Here is an 18,375-nt window from a genome sequence, read left to right on the forward strand (position 1 = left end):
GAAGTAAGAATACATGTTTGAATAACAGTGGAGATGAGACATTAGCACCTTTTAGACAAGCCTCGTCATACTAGGAAAATTGTGCCCCCGTTTTTGCAAATTTGCGTATAACACTTGCAGAAGACTTTTGTGAGACTTGTTTGCCTTCCACCATCTTAAAATCATTCCGAGCACGAGTGTCTTCTACAAGAATGTTGTCAGTGGAATTACAGAGACTTTGAGAATTTATGCCAAAGTTCACTGAAGCAATTGTAGTTGCAGTCAAATATAGAAAACCTGTACTTCTTTGCTCAGAGTTTAATAAGGCATAATTAACCTTCAAGCTGATCATTGATTGTTGTAGATACATTGCATTACATTTCTTGGCTGTTGACATGGTGTAATATGGTGTCCAAACAGTTGGATAGCTATACAGTACAGTAGTTCAATGGTGTTCACAGGAGTTATGCGACTGCACCCACAAAAAGCTAAAAAATGAGAGTAATTGAGACTCATAAAAATGTCTATTTTTGACACTCTGAATTATGCCGCTGCATTGAAGCGCCATCGTACGCTACACTAACTTGCTCCTCTCTGTCCAAACCCTGCTACCCTGCTAGATTTAGCTCGTTCGCAAGGAAGGAAGCTAACAAGTTAAATGCATAGAGGCACAATCCAAGTTTAAGTCTTAAATATGCCTTTTTAAAGCAGTGTGAAATGTATAGTTACTCACCACTAATGCAGATGGAATCAGATTCACGGTCTAGCCTTTAGCCTGATTGTTAGACTAGAGCTACAACCACGCCACTGACTCCATCTCCTTTTAGCGGTGGTATGCGGCTTCACTGCTCCGCAGGTTGCTGTGTGCAAGCTAGCTATCGGAGAAGGCGTTTCTCCAAGCCGCGTTTACATAATCCACACCGCTTGCCTGTTGCCTGTAACTCCAGTAACGATTTAACGATAATATATTGTGTTCACCTTGCTGCAAGTTTTGAGGCCAGAATGGTTGTGCTCCACACACACAGGACGCCACCATCTTTCACTGACATCACACTATTAGGTTGTACTATACTATACTGTACTATACTATGACAATTGCATTTTTGTCATACATTTTTACCCACTTGGGGTGAAGGAGAAATGTTTTCTGCAAAAAAAAAAAAACAAATCAGGAAAACAAATATTAAACAAAAATAGTTGGCCTAAAAAGCCGCAGTCGGGAATGCTGAATTGTGAATATGTCGGGATCGACTGTATTTACGTACTTATTAATATATGAGGTACATCTAGATCAACTTGTATGTACACGTTGTGCAATAAATCCCCATTTTGTACTTATCACGCTTTCATTTCGTGAGAGGCAGTTTAGTTAAGTAGTCATTTTGGAGGATGCAATTTGTGGTGCTGTGGAGTGCAACTGGGTTACATAAGGAGGGGTGTTATGATGCTGTCAGGGTGGAAATGTAGATCATTTTTACATACCAGCAGTGAGGGCAGCTGTGCTTGTCTTATATTAATACATTATATAATGTATAAAAAATCTGCCTTTACAGAGCTACTAAAGTTCAGTTTTTTTGAAGGGTTCTTTTTTTTTAAAATTACAATATTATTGTGGTTGCAATTAGCAGTGGTGTAGTACTGCACTGCATTGCACTGAGAGGTATTTGTAATATTTAACAACATGAGAGGGCTTAAATATTAGAAACAACTTTGAGTGTAATGTAATGGAATTATACACCTGTAAAGTACAATAATAAAACATTAATTACTGGCATTGCTGTCGGCATTCTCACTAAAATAAATATCTTCCAATAATAATGTCATTATTATAGCATACATTTACATATAAAATAATTGTGAATGAATTCTGCAGTTGTACCTATTACCTAATTAAGTTTTCAATTTCTTTGACTGCAGTCAAAGAAAGCTACCAAGAACATCCTTGAGGCCGCAGAAAAGGCCTACCGGTGGCTGTGGATCCGTAGGGGGGATCCGTGGTGCGCTACTTGGACACAAGCCGGAGTCTGATCAACCCGGGTTGGGTCGCCCGGGCGAGGGTGTCTGATGATTAAAGACCCGAAACACCCTATGACCCCGGGTTTATCACTGATGACGTGTCCAAGTATCACAGTGAGGTGTATTTAAATCAACAGTTGTGCTGGCAAAGCGCCAAAGTAATTTAAACATCAATACATCTATTTCCCAAAAACAAAGAAGCATAGTCACTCCACCTGAATGCATGAAGCCATTCAAATGCAAATGGATATGGATATTGGCACATGCAGTATAAATTGAGTTGGATTTAATACACAAACATCATAATGCATCGGCCAGCCTTGTTATCAAAGTCAAGTCATTCTCACTCCGCTCGTTAATGTACATCTGATGTTTGTGTGTGTGTGATACAGGACGCATACACGAGGCAATGGTGACGTCACTGAATGAGGACAACGAGAGCGTCACAGTGGAGTGGATAGAGAATGGAGACACAAAAGGGAAAGAGGTAAGCCGGCATTTATTACTGCTCAAGGCGCCAGCAGTGACATGGGCCCTGTTTTCTAAAGGAGTGAATAATTCATGTAAAGACATCATGAGTTGTGATGATTATACAACCAACCTGCACGAACTTCAGTACTGTACAACGCAGAGGGGATGCTCTTTATTGTAGAGCCAAGGTTGCCATAAGTAGTATTTGTGTGCAATGATGCCAATATATCCTGTAACATTACATAATCTAAAGAAATATCAGGTTGACTTGGATCATATTAACATTTCATATGCGTGCTGTTACTTGGCAGATTGATTTGGAGAGTATATTTGCACTTAACCCAGATGTGGGTCCAGATGAAGAGATTGTCCGGAGTCCAGAGACTCCTCCTCCTATTACAGGTGTGAAGGTCAATAAAATAACAAAGGTGAGTACTTGTAAGATTGGTGTAGTGTTACTATATCCTGTAATTACATTTACTGCAAAAAAGACATTTAAATAGATTTTAATTGCAGCACATTTAGTTTTTTAGTTACTGTATTTGCCCTAGTTTCAATTGGGTTAGTTGAAAAGAAAAGGTATTTTATTTTTTTTGCTATTCAATTTTTATTTGCTTGGTTGAAATAAATCAAGATGCCAACAATCCATTTTTTTTTTTTTAAATGCACAGACTTTGCATCACATTGGAGTTATCAGCATTTTGTATTTCCCGGATTTGTGTTATTTTGATTATCACTGCACTTTTTAAATAATGTATCTCACTGCTTTGATGAATATCTCGATCTACTTTCTGATGTCCACATTTAATTGAAAAAAATCACCAGACCAAACGTGATTTAAAGAGGCCTGTGCCTGATCAGCACTAATCTTGTCTCATAGGCTTTATCTATTTGTGTACACAATCAAGGCACTTACCTAGGAATACAAAATAAGATCTAAACTGAATGAAAACGTAATCACGTAATGTTTACCAGACAAGTGTTAATCAGCCATTAAAATGCCATGTCTCACTTCTCACAAGGTTCGGTTTGTTCTTGCAGAATCGTGGGACGATAGCGCCTTCAAAGATCGACACTCCGTCCAGGGACAGTAGAGGTTTGTTTTTTCTTTATTTTTGTATTTCAAAATACATTTTAAACCAAAGGTTAACCTTTCAAACTTTTTGTAGACTTTATTTCCACTGACCCAGTAGGATGTACAGTAGATGTACATTTTGACATGCCTGTAACCATCATAGACATTCATTTACTGTGATGTCAAGGTCATACTTGTACACCTAGCAGATGCAGATAAATCTTTATTTTGGATATAACAATTATCTAACGTTTGAAAGTAACTAAACTCTTGCTGCCGTTGCACTGTACTGTAGCGTTTTTGTATCATTGTTAAAGCATATTGCTGCAGACGAACCGAAGTTTCATTTACAAGCTAGCAAGCAAGCTAGCGATGACACAGGAGACACGGTAGGACGGCACGAAGGCGATTGATTGACAATGGCCTATAGCCAATCAGGATGCAGAAAACAATGGGCTGTGCAGACAGACGAGAGATGGAAGAGATAGTTCTTCTTAAAGGGCCAGACTAGGCCTGTAACAGCGTTCATGCGCTGTAATAAATAAAAAGAAGCACTAAAAAAATTCTGTGAAACTGCGAAAGGTGAACCATGATGTATATAAAATATAATATATTTATACAATAGAAATAAAAATACTACTCATCAAATCCATTCTCAATGAGTCATACAAATACCAAATTTAAATACCAAAAATCTGTTAAGAGTCTAAAATGGTGTCTCTTACTTTTGTAACTTTGCAGTAATTCCAACGCAGGCACGACCCCATCAGTCTCAACATGCTGAGTCAGCAATACCCCCTCCATCTCAACAGGCTCAGCCCCCGCAAGCTCCGACACAGCAGCAGCTGCAGAATGGTAACGCTGATATTCTGACCAGACTCTACTACCTTGTACTGGCAATTGTTAGAGAAGAAAACTGCATTTGTAGGCATTTAACACCGCATAGTGTTTCTGATGTAGGGAAGCATCACACTGCAAAGATACTGTTTGAATATGTTGTTTTTGTTGACCACATTTATTGCAGAGTGTTTTCATCAACCTCTAACCAGAAAGGAGATTGGACAGCTTTGTATGTATCACCTGCTTACTGCCCTCAGTGCTTTTTGGTTCGATAAAATATAGTTTCCAATAGAATCTGACAGTCCCCTTGTCTTTAAAGTACTTTTATGTACACCCCAAACGTCTGCCAGGTACTAATAGGTGTGTTGTCACTGTGTGTGTGTGTGTGTTGGTGATGTACAGTAACCCAGATACAAACCACCCTGCAGAGAGGATTTATGGGTGTCACTGTCAGTCAGCCAGGGGTTTTAATAAGTGTGTTGCTGCTTTTCTTGAGCGGTCTTTTTGGCTGCCTTTCTGGTCTGAGTCACGCACAAGCACATGAAGAAAAGCCTGTGGCACTGTGGCACGGTGCATTACACAAAGCAAAAATTAGCTTTTTCTTGAGGTTGGTGCTCAAATTGGTGCAAAGACTCCTACTGCTTTTGATTATTAGTGTTCATATGAGGCAGCGTCCATGTTTTACTGCTTTGTCTTGGTGCTGACCTCGCTCATTAATTCCTCCCAGATTTAGAGCAGATTATTCACCTATGCACTGATAGTCTGTCTTCTCAGGCTCTAGAGAGACAGTAGGAGGGCCTTGACTGCTTTGCTGTGCTTTCCTTGGAGAGGGAAGGTGAAGGCCATCACTTTTATTTCAACTCTTCAAGTTGACAGGATGGGCTGTGCTGTTTGAGGATCATTTGGGACCGTTTCCACCGCCAAATGTGGATGTCCTAACCCTTTAATGATCCAACCCATAACTCAATGTGGGCTGATATTGGTGGAGGTTATTCAAAATGTACTTTAACACACCTGACATATACTACATGCTATACACATTGTTGGCGTCTCTTGAGATTTTTTTTCACTCATCTGTGTCACTCATCATTTGTGAGGTTGATTTTTTTTTATTCTAATTAATCCTGATGGTGTTGAAGTTGCTTTGTGCACTGTAGGCCTAAATTGGTAGGCCTGTCAATTAGGCATCCACTTCCTCAGTATGCCCTGTGCAGGTTTGGCTGCCATGATGGTGAGCAGAATCCAGAAACATTGCATTGTGAACATGTACTCGGCACACTGTTGCACCATTAATTGCGCCAATCGAGTGTCCAAAAGACCAGATTTGTCATTTTTGAGGTTTCCCAAAGACAAAGACATTTATGTGTGATAAATACATTGTAGATTTATAACGCTGGATGTTGTAAATAAACAGGACAGTGGACTAAATTCTCAAAGTGTATATTGTGTGGCAGTCCCACACAATATAGCTTAAAGCTACTTTGTTTCTCTGGGTTCAATTCATGACAAGTCAGCGATGTTGAAGACTTAGGCTATAGTCTATCAATCGTATTAACAATGCTATTACTGAAATAAATATTGCATTGTGTAAATACTTACAATTACAGTAATTATCCATATAATTATTATTTTTTTATGTGTAACGCTGTAAAGAAGGAAAAAAGTACTGGTAAACTAAAGAAGGAAAAGGTTGCTTTCATACTGCTGTTTATGCGCCTAGCCTCACCCACCTCATCATGGCGGACTTTGTGCTGCAGGGCATACTATACTCTGTTACAAGCATTTGTGGCCGAGTCGACAGGCCTATCCATTTAGATTTCTTGCTGAAAACAGTCCTTTTGGAAAAGCTCTGGCCAGGGTGACTGCCTTCCTAGACTGTGTGTGTTGAAGTAAAGACCATTATTTTTTTATTGGTTTGGGAAGATATTCTGATGTCCTTTTGAGTGGTGAAATGTATTTAATTTTAAGCATATTTTTAAATACCTGTGGACATGGCCTCGCTGTATTTAATTTTATTTGTATTTTTTTATATTTTTTTTACATATTTTTATTCTACCAACACAGTTGAGAAATTAATATAATATTATATAATATGAATATGCTTTAATGAGACTTTTTCTTTCTGTAAAAAGAGTGTCTCTGGTATTATACTTGAAGCTCCCGAGTCTTGACCTTTTAATTACAGTCTCCTGCTTTGTTGAATGCTGTAGAACGCTTTGAAGGAACATCACAAGTAGATACATTAGTATTACAGAAAAGAGAAAGGAAGAAATTGGACTGAGAGGTGCTGCTTGATCAATACCATATTACTGCATGAGCGCTAATAATTATTTCTCTTGTCTTGTGGCAGCCAGGAGGAAGTCAAACTGCGTGAAGGAGGTGGAGAAGCTGCAGGAGAAAAGGGAAAAGCGTCGGCTGCAGCAACAGGAGCTCAGGGAAAAGAGGGCTCAAGTATATTGATGTCATTTTCCTTTAAGTTCTTGAATATTGATAGTGTGCTCAGTTTTGTCTCTTCGCATCTTCATGCAGGAGGTGGACACAACCATTCCTAATTACGAGATCATGTGCATGATTAGAGATTTCCGTGCCAGCCTAGACTACCGACCTCTGACCACAGCAGATCTGGTTAGTAAAAACCAAAACTGTAGGGTCCCCTTCAGGAAAATCACTTGAGTAAAACACTGTAATGTTTCGCTGCTCAGATTGAAGAACACAGAATATGTGTATGTGTGAGGAAGCGTCCACTGAACAAAAAAGGTATGATCTCACCAGTCATGTTACGTTATGCTGACATGACAAGCCACTGACTCAAATGGGCTTTGTTTCAGAACTCACTATGAAGGATTTAGATGTGATCACCATCCCCAGTAAGGATGTGGTGATGGTACATGAACCTAAACAGAAGGTGGACCTGACACGCTTTTTAGAGAATCAGACCTTCCGCTTCGACTACGCCTTTGACGACGCCACCACCAACGAGATGGTTTACAGGTTTGTTTGGCCACCTGATGCTGATAAACTCATGTCAACATCAATATATTGTCGGTGTACTTAATGATGTGTCCGTGTGATGTGCTCTTTGTCCCCCTGAAGGTTCACAGCCAGACCTTTAGTGGAGACAATATTTGAGAGGGGCATGGCCACTTGCTTTGCCTATGGGCAAACAGGAAGTGGTAAAACTCATGTGAGTTACAGTGTGTGTAACTAAGTCTACAGAACAAATTCTAAGAGTTTATGCCCTAAACAATCTTGTGTATTTCAGACAATGGGTGGAGATTTTTCTGGAAAGAACCAAGACTGTTCTAAAGGAATTTATGCATTGGCTGGTAAGTTATTTGGCCATGCCTTGTATTTAAAAATGTTGTAAGATGGCATTTAACCTGTTTTTTCAATTCATTTCCAGCTCGGGATGTATTTCTCATGTTGAAGAAACCCAATTACAAGAAATTAGAACTACAAGTGTACGCAACCTTCTTTGAAATCTACAGTGGAAAGGTGAGCAATTCAAGATAGATAGATAGATAGATAGATAGATAGATAGATAGATAGATTATTCATCTCCAAGAGAAATTCACAGATTGGGGCTGTGATTCAATTTTTGCACTTCTGTACTTACACTGCATACTTAGCTCCCGAAGGCGCAAATTTTGACAGTGTAGTGCTCTTCCAAATCGATTACTGTTGTTGCAATTGCAATATTTATCTGCTTCCTCTTCTCTCCTTTTTAATTGTGAATTGCAACCACTCAATTTAGTACTTCGTGTTCCACTACATAGCCAAAAAGGTAATATTGAAGGTGGCACTGCATTATGCCGTACTTCCCATTGGAACGCACTTATGCACTCAAAATGACAAGTGTAAGTCTTGAAATGCGCAAATTGAAGCACTTTCTTTGTTTTTTGTTGTTTTTTATTTTTAAGCTAATCAGCATTCACTGTGTACTTGTGATAAGGTGTTTGACCTGCTCAATCGCAAAGCCAAACTGAGGGTGCTGGAGGACAGGAAGCAGCAAGTGCAGGTCGTGGGGCTTCAGGAGAAGGAAGTCAAGTGCACAGAGGATGTCCTGAAGCTCATAGAAGTGGGCAACAGTTGCAGGTACATGGCATTAAAACTTGCATGGAATATACAGAATGAAACATTGGTCATCATAACATGTCCGTGTTTCCTTCTCCCAGGACATCAGGGCAGACGTCAGCCAACGCCCACTCATCTCGCAGCCACGCTGTCTTCCAGATCATTCTTCGAAGGAAGGGCAAGATGCATGGCAAGTTCTCCCTTATCGACTTGGCCGGGAACGAGCGGGGCGCCGATACTTCAAGCGCGGACCGCCAGACACGCTTGGAGGGAGCGGAGATCAACAAAAGCCTGCTAGCCCTTAAGGTTTGTTGGACGTGAAGTAGCAATAGCTGGGTTTTAAGCCACTTATCGACTGCATCTCTGTGTGTTGTGATGCAATTTAAAGGGGCCCTATTTGGCATTTCAAACTTGCAGACTTACTGTATGTATATTTAAAATGTTGTACTTTTGTTCTACATGTGCTTTTAAGTTATCCCTGATTACATTTTTAGCAATCAGAGTAGGTGTGTTTGGGGGATAAGGTATCCAAATCCAAGTGTTTCGGCCAAGAGGAGAAGGCAGATTTATCCTGTATTAAAAGAGTCTTACTGTAGTGCCCCACTGGGATCCAATATCATTTTAAAAGCCCCCGAAGTGAGTAGGATAGGGCCACTTTAAAACGATCTGTATCAAAGTAGAGGTTTCTGAAAATACCTATAATTACGATGCTTTTCTCTGAAAGTGTGTTCTTACTACACTATTTACTAGTGGTAATTCTAAACAAATAGAAATAAACAAATAAACTACACTAATAGTGTAGTGTGCTCAAAGGCCAGTTCACCGGAGGACAAGTTGGATATGCATATTACAGTGTTGTCTGTATTGATTGTTGTCTATGTACAGTAATTGTCCTCTGTCTTCTCCGATCAAAGGTCACCACAGCAAGTCACTTACATTATTTGTTTAGTTTTTATGCCGGATGCCCCTCCTGAACCAGTGCTGCCATTTATCAGGGTGCTGCTTTTTGAGCCTGTTAGGTGTTTAGAGATATGAGAACTGTTCATTGTGTGAATGCCTGAAAGTAAAGCCTTCACTTTAATGTTAGCGAAAACGTATTCTGCAGCTCTGTTTAAGAGCAGGGTTGAATAACAGGAAAGCTATGATGTCATAAGATTGCTGCAGTCACGTCACTTACAAAGCGTCCAATCAGAATGCAACATTATCCCTCATTTCTGTCCAGTGAAAATCTCCAAATGATTGATTTTGTTTTGGTTTTTGCATACTGCAAAGGGCATACGGTATTTTCATAGTGTACAGGGATTAATATGATATCCTGTTATATATTCAATTAAATTCAGTTATTTGCATAGCGCCAATTCACAATAGAAGTTCTCTCAAGGCACTTGACACATGGAGCAGATCTAGAACCATGTTCTGTATACAGTTAAGTGAAACCAGCTGAATCCCACATGAGCAAACAAGGAAAAACTCTCTAGGGATTTTTTTTTGTTCATAAGTGTCCTTAATTTACATTTTTAAGCTTTTGTACTCAAATTCCTGGGGAAATGTAATTCGCACTCCCAAACCCCTCTTGTTAATTTAGTGAGAAATGTAAACTGTTGTGCATAATTAGAAAGTTAGACTCTAAAAGTACATGTTTCCTGCCTCTTGTTTCAGGAGTGCATCAGAGCTCTTGGACGTAATAAACCACACACTCCATTCCGAGCCAGTAAGCTCACCCAGGTCCTACGAGACTCCTTCATTGGTGAAAATTCCCGTACATGCATGGTGAGTCCATTATCTCTGTTTATCTGTGCTGCTTCCGCGTGCAGTCTGCATCAGAATAACCTTATCTTTGTTTGGTCAGATTGCAACAATATCTCCTGGGATGACATCCTGCGAGAATACCCTCAACACGCTCCGCTACGCCAACAGGTGCTGATATGTTGACCTGCTGTAGTGTCTTGTTGTCATAGAAACTGAGAGTATAGATTGATAGTAGTTGAGTTTTACTCATGATTCACCTTACTGAGTGTTTGTAGTTCCTGTCTGACTCTCTCCTATCTCTCCTTTTATTCGTCCCGCCTCGACACTTCCCGCTTCTCCCACGCTGCTCCTCTTTGCTCTGGTTGGTGTAGAGTGAAGGAGTTTGGGATTAGTCCGTCAGACATCCCCTTCTCTCAAGGTGGTCAGGGGAGTCGCCCTGAGCACTCGCCCACCAATACCTTTGAGTTTGATGACTTTGCTGCTATTCCCTCCGGCAGGTCGAGCGCTTCCCCCAAAGCACCACACCACACACACATACACATGTACAGTAAAACACACATCAGACATGCCACTTCTGCATGGATGAACACTTTCAGGCCATTATATTAGGTACATGTGCACAATAACGTCAAATATAAGAGATATATGAACTGTATGGGTATTATTGCGGTTGTACAGTCGTCCTTCGCTATATCTCGTTTTGAACATCGCTCCCTCTATCGCGGTCTTTCAAAAATTAATAAATAGTATTAAATGGTTTTGTGGTTGGCTACAGTCTATTAGTCAAAAAATATGGATGTTAAGCAAATTGTATGTATTGTCTTAAATTAAGCATTTTCAAGCCTAAAAATGACCAAATGAACTAAAATACCAATACAGTTTAAGGGATTAAAGGACGCTAAGGAACTGTAGTCTCCACTGGCTACTAAGTGTCACTCGTAACACGCACCAGACTTGATTGTTGCCATCAACAATTACTGCAGGTTTGAATTGTCTCACAACAGGCACAATAATAATAATAATCATCATCATCATAACATTAAAACACGGTACTGTTGTGGCCGTACTCCAGCTAAAGCTCAACTCTGGATCCCAACGTCACTTCCTGTCTACACGTCTGGAAGACATTTATTGAAACATATGAGCACGAGTCTTATTTCTTAAATGGCTTATTTTCTGATTATATCTACTATATTATGTAATATGAGTGTGAAGGTGACTATAGGGGTGTTGTTTTATGGCTAGAGGGCTCTAATATTAAAAGAAGCATGTAGAAGGTCAACAGGTTTTCTGTGTTCTTAAAATTAACCACAAAAAACGAGGGATTATTGTAGTTTGCAATCATACTCTTTCCATGTATAGTTAACATTTTTCCCTCATGTAACTACGTTGTATACCAATGTTTTCAATGCGTGAGCCGGCAGACGACAACAGAGGAGGTTTGGAAAAACAACTTTATTCAAACCTGCTAAGCTAACTATGGTCATGTCAAAGGATAAAAAAAATACAGATTTTTTGTTGTAACGATGAGAGTCTGGGGTGAGAAGAAATCCCTACATAATATGCCCAGAAAATTACTTTTTGTGTTTTATGGGAGGCTTTAACTGTATTCTCTGAGGGAGCTCACTTTGAAAACCCCTGCTGTTAAAGGATAAGCAATTAATTACCCCTCAGTATGAAACATAAACATATTGTTAAATGAAGAGCTTCCTTAGTGTCAATCAAAACTCTGCAACGGTAAACATCTAATGTTTAACTTACCGACTGTATTAGGCTTGCAGCTATGCTGAGTAGGAGGAAACTGGCACCCATGTGACTCTACCAACTTATCTATATGAACACATAATGTTCAATGCAATTTAAATTGTGCCCGTGGACCTAACATTTTGGCAAGTGAGTGTATTGCAGACATATGATTCATATTCATAAGCATCCCTCCATGACTAGTATTTCCTCTTTTCATGATGCATGATGTGATTGACCTCACCTGCTTCCACTTTTTTCTTTGCTGATTATGCATCTTTTATTTCCCCTTTCACTCCCCGAAATACTGCCCATACATCTTTCTCTGTGATAGTTTGTGGACAGTATGACTATTGTTGGCCATACATCACATATGAGTGAACCTGGAGGTTGGTTAAAGTGTGAGATGAATGTATTAAAATATATTGGATGAGCCATTAGGCCATCTGAAGAAACCATCCTATCTCCATGCATGATGCCACTACTCCCCATTATGTTTCTCTCCTGTGCATGTCAATCCCGCACCTGGCTAACTTCATCTGACAGCCCCCGACCATCAGAGTAGTCTTCTCTGTGGATGAATCTGAATGCTTTTGTCTTCAGGGTGAAGGAGCTCACTGTGGACCCTAATCAGGTGATGGAGGGAGGTCGAGCTAATATCCATGTTGTCAACCAACTGGACTTTTTGGACGAGGAGTGGCAGAATAGCTCTCCGCAAAGAGATGACCTCAAACTGCTCTGTGAGCAGAATGTAAGTACAATTTTGCCCTGGTTTTCGTTCTATATTGGCAAACTAGTCCGTTTGCCCAAAGCAAGCACTGACTCACTGTCCACTGCTAAATAACCTGCGATGGGGCCAAAGAGAGCTGTACTTTGATAAAGAAGGTGAGAAACGCTATTGAATTCAATATCACCAGGATGTAAGACAAGGCTGCATCAACAATAAGTTCCATGCATTCGTCATTTTGATGTATGTCACATGGTTTTCTGCATGTATTCTCTAAAAAATATATTTTTAAATAGCTTTGTTGATTTAATTTGAATTACATGATTTCCTATGGGAAAAATTGCCTCGGTTTTCATACATTTGTTTCCGTCAGCCCGTTGCGAAAACAGAAATACCATGTCACATGTGCACATGTCACATTTGAGCATTTTCATTACAGCATATCTTCTCAAGGGACAATACGACAGAATGAAACTTGGATATACAATAATCCCTCGTTTATCACGGTTAATTGGTTCTAGACCTGACTGTGATAAGTGAATTTCTGCAAAGTAGGACTCCTTCTTTGTAAAAGGGAATATTTTCATAGTTAAGAGCATAGAAAACATGTTTAGGATCTTGGAAATACTTTAACAATTTTAGAGTGCTCTAAACATGAAATAACACCCTTATAGTCACTTTTATACCCCGTATTACTCAATATAGTAGACATAAACAGACACGAGACATAAAATAAAATAAAATAGGGGTATAGCCCTCACGGATTCAATTGTGAAGTTTCTCGTTTTTGGCCAATCGGCCAGGCTACTTCTCTGTAGTTTTGTGTAGTTTAAGTGCAAGTTTGTGTGATTCCCAGGTGAACTTCATACTCAATTTGTTTTCTATGTGTCTTTGAGGAGGAGGAGGTGTCCCCGCAACTCTTCTCCTTCCATGAGGCTGTATCTCAGTTGGTGGAGATGGAGGAGCAGGTCCTAGAGGATCACCGTGCTGTTTTCCAGGTCAGAACGCACAACAATGCCAAATATTCTGCCTTGTTACAACTTTTATATGATGTCATTATAGGAGGAATGTTACATCAAGTATCACTATACCTTTTTCAGGAGTCCATCAGGTGGCTGGAGGACGAGAAGGTGTTGCTTGAGATGACAGAAGAAGTGGACTATGATGTGGAATCGTATGCCACTCAGCTGGAGAAGATCCTGGATCAGAAGATAGACATCCTCACCGAACTCCGAGGTTTGAGTGAAGCATACACACCAAGCAAAGAATATCACCAGTTTTGTTCAATTCTCTTGATTATCCAGTTTTTTTGTTCTTCCAGATAAAGTGAAGTCTTTCCGCTGTGCTCTCCAAGAGGAGGAGAAGGCCAGCAAGCAAATCAACCCCAAGAGGCCACGTGCTCTTTAGAGACCGAGAAAGCTAGAGGAAAGTGAACCACTAAATGTTTGCCTGTGAAAGCACAAATAAAAAGGACTGATGTTCTAACAGGCTTAAACAAACAATCGGAACGGTTATGACCCTTATTAATAGAAACTGGCTGTGTCACTATGATCTTGTTAGGAAACTTAGGAAGGAGGAAAATAGTTTTTTCTTTTAGTTTTTTTCTCATGGAGAATGTTTAGGACCCTAAACATTCTTCTTAAATTATTTTCTTTAATACTTTCTGTACTTTTGAATGGAATATTACATTTTACCACAAAAAAATGCATTTGGTTTCTGGCTAACACACACATCTGCATGTGCACTAATGTTATGGCGCTCTTTCATACTTTTTGGCTTCTCAGTTGGCACTATATAGTCATGTCTTGATATGCAGTCTTGCTTCCCTTCCACTTTTTACCCGTGCGAATGAAGCAGTGGAGAAAAATAAGCCTATGTGATCCTTAAAAAAAAAAAAAAAATCAGTGTAGTTTGCTTCAACTTGTGCCATTTCATTCTATAAGACAAGTTTAACTTCCATGTCCAACATTTTTTCCACCCGTTACACTTTGTTATAAAAATAAAACTGGACGAAAACTAATAAATGTATAGTGATGAACACTTATGTCGCAGTATTTTTAACAGTAGGGGCATGCCCTTAGAGACACCAGGAGCATATTTGGTTACTTGAGTTGATCAAAACTATTGAAACTCTGCATGAAATATACCATAAATATCAGTACCTCATTTTGGAAAATTCACAACAGTACAGTAAAAAAATCCTAAGAAAGCATCACACATTTAAATGACACTGAAATAACTGTTGAGATGGAACTTGTGATTTTATTTAAGAAACACGTGTTTCCTGGAAAATATTTGAATTTTGATAATGTCACATTAAATACATAATAGCTCTGCACACAAACACATTCCTCTCCCTTATGTCCATGCATGCTCACGGATACTCTAAATAGTACGAGTACATGTAAGAATCTCAATATGAGTTTTTTGACATGTCAATTTTTGTACAACTCCCAGAACTCAGTAGGAAGGCGATACTGCAGGATTTCCCTCACTCGTGTCCGTATGTCCTTAGGAAAAGTGGATCCCAGCTGAGTTGAAAGCATGAAGCAGTCTGTGAATACAAATATGAATGATTCAGTCACAAGTAAATGGCATTGTACTGACAGACATGACATCTTTGGTTATCTTGTTATAAAGTACTAGAACTAGATTAACCACCTGAGCCGGCTTGGTTCAAAATATATGGTGGTAGTGACAAGGACAAGAACTGACTGCTGGAAAAGAAATAACCTTGTTACACCTTAGGAATTGGTGTTCTCACTTGGGTAAAGGCGATAATCCCCAAAGATTACAAATTTAGTTGATCATTTTCATCAACAAACGGCAGGCCAGGTTCACAGGAATGATCAGCTCTTAGGAGGATGAAATAAGGAAGGTGAAATAAATAGAAAAAGATGGATAACGTTTTCCAACTTACACCATGAAATCATCAATATCCATGGACCTGGCTCTCTTTTCACTGAATTCAGCCTCTTTCAAAACGCTCTCTATTTTCTTGGTGATGCTGAAGTCTACCGGAACATCCTGTCAGGATGGAGTACGAGATGTGAACTTAGGTCAACACGTAGAAACCATCAATAGTTATTCATGATTACGCACCACATTGTGTACCGAGCAGTGGATTCTGTAGTTCTTCTCCAAGAGCTGCTCTACTGCAGTCGACCTGGACATCCAAAAACCAATGTGACTTTTTGGTAGGACTTTTTATTCATGTGGCAACTGGAATACAATCTTGTAACAGCTACAGTGTCACATCCTTCCATGCTGAAATCATGACTGCTTATACCGTATACTATCAAAGTAGTCACCATACAGTCTTCACATCCTACTATAGAAACACTACACTTTACTGCTTGCTGGAAGCAAGTTTTCTATAGCAACTATGTGCCACATACTCACTTGAATGCAGCGCTGAGGGTTTTATTCTTTCTTATGAAGGCTATTCTGACCAAGCCGTCCCACTCCTTAAGAGAAATGACATCACAAAAGTTTTAGACCAACATTTAAATACAGTACAACAAATAAAATGAATGAATCTGTTCTTTAAATTTAGAAATAAATGTTCCCACAGGAAGTACAACAATTAGCAAATAAACGCGGCGTCGCCATAAAACTGAAGAGTGAAAGTGTAAAAAGAAGTTAACCGTTTATAGTAACATGTAAAAACAAATATAACACTCTTTTAAGATATATTATGAAGGCATGATGTAAATATTTCCATTGCAGATGTGCCTAACATTTTTTTTTTACAATTTAACATGCTGCTTTTGCTACTTTCTGTCGCACAAGTGATACATTTGCAATACAATATATGCTAAGCTATCTGATCTTGGCTTTGCATTATAGATGACAAAGTAAATTAGTGTCATATCTAATACAATATATTACCAATAATTTCATTTTCAGAATATGGTGAGGGCTAATAAAAATTGAGCTGTGGGCCGAAAATGTCTCCCGGGCCACACTTTGGATGCCCCTGGTCTAGCATGATTGTGGTTCAAACTCCAAAATTTTTGCTTCAAATTTGGCTTGAATTCAGAATAGTAGGGATTTTGTAGGTTCCATAATATTACCTGGAAGTTAACAGGGGGTGGAGGGTTTTTGGGTTCTATCCTCACAACACTGGACTCCACTTTAGGAGGAGGACGGAAATTATTCTTCCCCACCTGAGGAAGGAAGACTTGTCAACATAAGAGTATCTGAGCAGTAATATGTCATAACAATGTGCATACTTTCATGAGATGGTCCACACGAGCCAGTAGCTGAGTGTTGATGGAGAGTCTGCAGTACAGCTTGTCTCCAGGCTTGGCTACCAGGCGCATGGCAAACTCTCTCTGGAACATTAGCACTGCACACCTGAGCAAAAGGAACACACGCAAGACCTGCAAACGACTGGATGGGTCTTTAGAAAAGAAACAAGTAACAGTTCGTACCTGAAGAAGGGTCTATGTAGCAACAGTTTGAAGACAAATGGTGATGAAATCTGAATAATTAAAAGTAAAATATGAAACACTATATAATTAACATTAAATGTGTGTGCAATCTGAAGAAAATGGTTAACCTGGTAAGGTAAATTGGCAACACACACGTCAAAGAATGGCAGGGTTGTTTTTAAAACATCTCCAACTAATATCTGAAGTTTGGTCTGCATGGGTCTGTTGAAGAGCACAATGTGAGCTTATTACACATTAACAATTGATGACACAATGGTGACTCCACTTACGTGCACTGTACCCTTTTCTGAAGCTCAGCTACCAATCTGCAGTCCAACTCACAGGCCACCACCTGCAACACAGACAAAAAAGATCTATTCAGCTTGTAATGATATTAAAAGAACACCTGTCAATTACTTTACTGCGTTTCTTACCTTCTTAGCTTTTTCTAGCAGTTTAACCGTCATGTTACCAGTACCAGGTCCCACCTCCAGAACCACATCTGTTGGCCTCAGTGCAGCCTGAAAAATAAGTGACGTCACGTTCAGTCCAACTATATTTGGTGTCCACAATTCGATTAAAACAAATACAAAACAGGCTACCTTGTCAATGATGCCATTTACAACCAGAGGATTCTTCAGTATGTGCTGGCCGATTCCTGTCTTGAACATAATACCTGCAACACATAAATTGGTATCCAGAATCCATTTTCAAAGGGATTGGTGTGAACATTTGATGCTGGTGAAGAGATTAGTGTCTTGGTTTCAGATAAAACTAGACGAAATACGAAGTAGTCGATGTTTTAGACTGAAGTGCACTTTGACACCGTATTATGTAATGTCAAGTCAGTGACAGTTTATTGTACTTGCGAACATGTATGTTAATAACAATAAATGATTTATTATAACTCCAAACAATCACATTAGAAATGTAGTAAGACCATAATCTTCCTGTTAGCTAGTATTAGCAATGACATGCTACGGACGCTAGTCTTTCGAATGAGAAGACCTACCTTGGTTTTTCACTTCTTGGTGCTGCCTGCTCTTCTTCTGCGCTTTGACTTTGGGCATTTTGTGGTCTGTTATGGATATACAAGCTCCAGAAACTCTAAATTGTGGAAATTATTCCAAAGAGCAAGTGATTAACAAGTAATACTTGTTAAACACGTGCAAACGCTCCTTCTTCGTTGACGCTCGAGCACCTCGCGTGATTCCTCGGTGCGTGAGTCGCCCCCCGGTGACAACACTTGGAATGACAATAACAAG

At 39.5% G+C, this 18,375-nt stretch overlaps 3 protein-coding genes across 6 annotated transcripts in view; 1 reads left to right on the plus strand and 2 right to left on the minus strand.

Annotated features, from left to right (window-relative positions):
• unc45b (unc-45 myosin chaperone B) overlaps positions 1 to 828 on the minus strand; it is a 14,468-nt gene extending 13,640 nt beyond the window's left edge. Inside the window, exon 1 of one of the 2 annotated variants that reach the window (XM_054772235.1) lies at positions 713 to 828. The gene's annotated coding sequence lies outside the window, so the exon portion shown is untranslated. The remainder of the gene's footprint in view (positions 1 to 712) is intronic. The other variant, XM_054772233.1, reaches the window with a different exon arrangement.
• Positions 1 to 14,712, plus strand: part of kif2a (kinesin family member 2a) — a 17,677-nt gene extending 2,965 nt beyond the window's left edge. The window contains exons 2-22 of one of the 3 annotated variants that reach the window (XM_054772237.1): positions 2,388 to 2,482; positions 2,778 to 2,894; positions 3,508 to 3,562; positions 4,283 to 4,396; positions 4,566 to 4,610; positions 6,732 to 6,832; positions 6,911 to 7,006; positions 7,084 to 7,138; positions 7,210 to 7,372; positions 7,475 to 7,565; positions 7,644 to 7,707; positions 7,785 to 7,876; positions 8,334 to 8,476; positions 8,557 to 8,761; positions 10,115 to 10,225; positions 10,305 to 10,372; positions 10,576 to 10,701; positions 12,551 to 12,698; positions 13,571 to 13,672; positions 13,775 to 13,910; positions 13,996 to 14,712. In XM_054772237.1, the coding sequence (XP_054628212.1) occupies positions 2,388 to 2,482; positions 2,778 to 2,894; positions 3,508 to 3,562; positions 4,283 to 4,396; positions 4,566 to 4,610; positions 6,732 to 6,832; positions 6,911 to 7,006; positions 7,084 to 7,138; positions 7,210 to 7,372; positions 7,475 to 7,565; positions 7,644 to 7,707; positions 7,785 to 7,876; positions 8,334 to 8,476; positions 8,557 to 8,761; positions 10,115 to 10,225; positions 10,305 to 10,372; positions 10,576 to 10,701; positions 12,551 to 12,698; positions 13,571 to 13,672; positions 13,775 to 13,910; positions 13,996 to 14,081 (2,213 nt within the window). In that variant the 3' untranslated portion in view covers positions 14,082 to 14,712. The remainder of the gene's footprint in view (positions 1 to 2,387; positions 2,483 to 2,777; positions 2,895 to 3,507; positions 3,563 to 4,282; positions 4,397 to 4,565; positions 4,611 to 6,731; positions 6,833 to 6,910; positions 7,007 to 7,083; positions 7,139 to 7,209; positions 7,373 to 7,474; positions 7,566 to 7,643; positions 7,708 to 7,784; positions 7,877 to 8,333; positions 8,477 to 8,556; positions 8,762 to 10,114; positions 10,226 to 10,304; positions 10,373 to 10,575; positions 10,702 to 12,550; positions 12,699 to 13,570; positions 13,673 to 13,774; positions 13,911 to 13,995) is intronic. The other 2 variants (XM_054772239.1, XM_054772238.1) reach the window with 2 other exon arrangements.
• Positions 14,713 to 14,910: 198 nt separating this feature from the next.
• Positions 14,911 to 18,316, minus strand: dimt1l (DIM1 dimethyladenosine transferase 1-like (S. cerevisiae)). The gene is made up of 12 exons (XM_054772240.1): positions 18,123 to 18,316; positions 17,713 to 17,786; positions 17,545 to 17,631; positions 17,401 to 17,462; positions 17,239 to 17,332; positions 17,111 to 17,160; positions 16,910 to 17,033; positions 16,751 to 16,843; positions 16,077 to 16,141; positions 15,777 to 15,840; positions 15,595 to 15,701; positions 14,911 to 15,228 (listed from the first exon to the last, which is right to left on the minus strand). The coding sequence occupies exons 1-12, from the start codon at positions 18,178 to 18,180 to the stop codon at positions 15,186 to 15,188; spliced, it is 921 nt and encodes a 306-aa protein (XP_054628215.1). The 5' UTR covers positions 18,181 to 18,316; the 3' UTR covers positions 14,911 to 15,185.
• Positions 18,317 to 18,375: the final 59 nt, after the last annotated feature.

Source organism: Dunckerocampus dactyliophorus, chromosome 4 (genome assembly GCF_027744805.1).
Source record: "Dunckerocampus dactyliophorus isolate RoL2022-P2 chromosome 4, RoL_Ddac_1.1, whole genome shotgun sequence".
NCBI classification, from domain to species: domain Eukaryota; kingdom Metazoa; phylum Chordata; class Actinopteri; order Syngnathiformes; family Syngnathidae; genus Dunckerocampus; species Dunckerocampus dactyliophorus.

Coding starts and splice junctions, on each gene's coding strand:
- dimt1l (XM_054772240.1), bottom strand. CDS start 18,180: ATGCCCAAAGTCAAAGCGCAGAAGAAGAGCAGGCAGCACCAAGAAGTG. Junction 17,333..17,400: donor CAGAAAAGGGTACAGTGCAC/GTAAGTGGAGTC, acceptor GCTCTTCAACAG/ACCCATGCAGACCAAACTTC. Junction 16,844..16,909: donor GTGTGGACCATCTCATGAAA/GTATGCACATTG, acceptor TTCCTTCCTCAG/GTGGGGAAGAATAATTTCCG.